General features: G+C 63.3%; 1 protein-coding gene across 1 annotated transcript in view; it reads left to right on the forward strand.

The window, feature by feature from the left end:
• Positions 1-6: 6 nt before the first annotated feature.
• The window catches only part of GCK (glucokinase (hexokinase 4)), a gene marked incomplete at its 3' end in the record, with an annotated part of 1,431 nt that continues 363 nt past the window's right edge, over positions 7-1,074 (forward strand). The window contains exons 1-4 of the mRNA XM_009575346.1: positions 7-164; positions 304-458; positions 707-826; positions 917-1,012. Coding sequence (XP_009573641.1) covers positions 56-164; positions 304-458; positions 707-826; positions 917-1,012 — 480 coding nt within the window. The remainder of the gene's footprint in view (positions 165-303; positions 459-706; positions 827-916; positions 1,013-1,074) is intronic.

The following is a 1,074-nucleotide window of genomic DNA, read 5'->3' on the forward strand; positions in this document are numbered from 1 at the left end:
GGTGGAGCAGATCCTGTCGGAGTTTCGGCTGAAGGAGGAGGACCTGAAGAAGGTGATGTACCGGATGCAAAAAGAGATGGACCGAGGGCTAAAGCTGGAGACGCACGAGGAAGCCTCTGTCAAAATGCTGCCCACCTACGTCCGCTCCACACCCGAGGGCTCAGGTACGGCACTGCCGGGCTGGACGGGCATCGTTCCCGGTCCTTTGCTATGTCACCTCTTCCCTGGACCTCGCTGAGCTCGGTGCGGGAGGCCAAGACCCACCTGAGCCCATCGCCTTGTGTGTCCCCCCCGGCTTTGCAGAGGTCGGAGATTTCTTGTCGCTGGACCTCGGCGGCACCAATTTCCGCGTGATGCTGGTGAAAGTGGGCGAGGGGGAGGAAGGGCAGTGGAAGGTGAAGACGAAGCACCAGATGTACTCCATCCCGGAGGATGCCATGACGGGGACGGCAGAGATGGTGAGCTGGGCACTCGGGGCATCCCATCCCCTCCCGCACGGTCCCCATCACCGGGCAGGGGCACACCGTGCTGCGTTTTGGTGGGGATGGCCGGCGGGTACATCCCTCATCCCTCCAGCTGGCAGAAGCCGGGGGATGGCAGGGAGGTGGCCATGCTCGGGGGACCCGTGGTGGGGACGGTGGCCGGCCGCAGGCTGTGGGAGGATGGGGGACATTCCCCGGCGAAGGCTGGACCTCCTCTTTTCCAGCTCTTCGACTACATCTCCGAGTGCATCTCCGATTTCCTGGACAAGCACCAGATGAAGCACAAAAAGCTGCCCCTGGGCTTCACCTTCTCCTTCCCCGTGCGGCACGAAGACATCGACAAGGTGAGGGGGTGGCCGGGCAGCACAAGGACTTGGGGGTCCCCATGACCCAGCTACACCCACAGCCCCATTTTGGTCTTACCCTGGCTCCAGGGCATCCTCCTGAACTGGACCAAGGGCTTCAAAGCCTCCGGCGCGGAAGGGAACAACGTGGTGGGGCTCCTGAGAGACGCCATCAAACGGCGAGGGGTGAGATGATCGTGTGGTTTGTGCTGGTGCTGCAGCAGCAGGGAGACCCCGGCACCCCCGGC

The sequence above is a fragment of the Fulmarus glacialis genome, unplaced genomic scaffold, assembly GCF_000690835.1.
Source record: "Fulmarus glacialis isolate BGI_N327 unplaced genomic scaffold, ASM69083v1 scaffold28693, whole genome shotgun sequence".
NCBI classification, from domain to species: Eukaryota; Metazoa; Chordata; class Aves; order Procellariiformes; family Procellariidae; genus Fulmarus; species Fulmarus glacialis.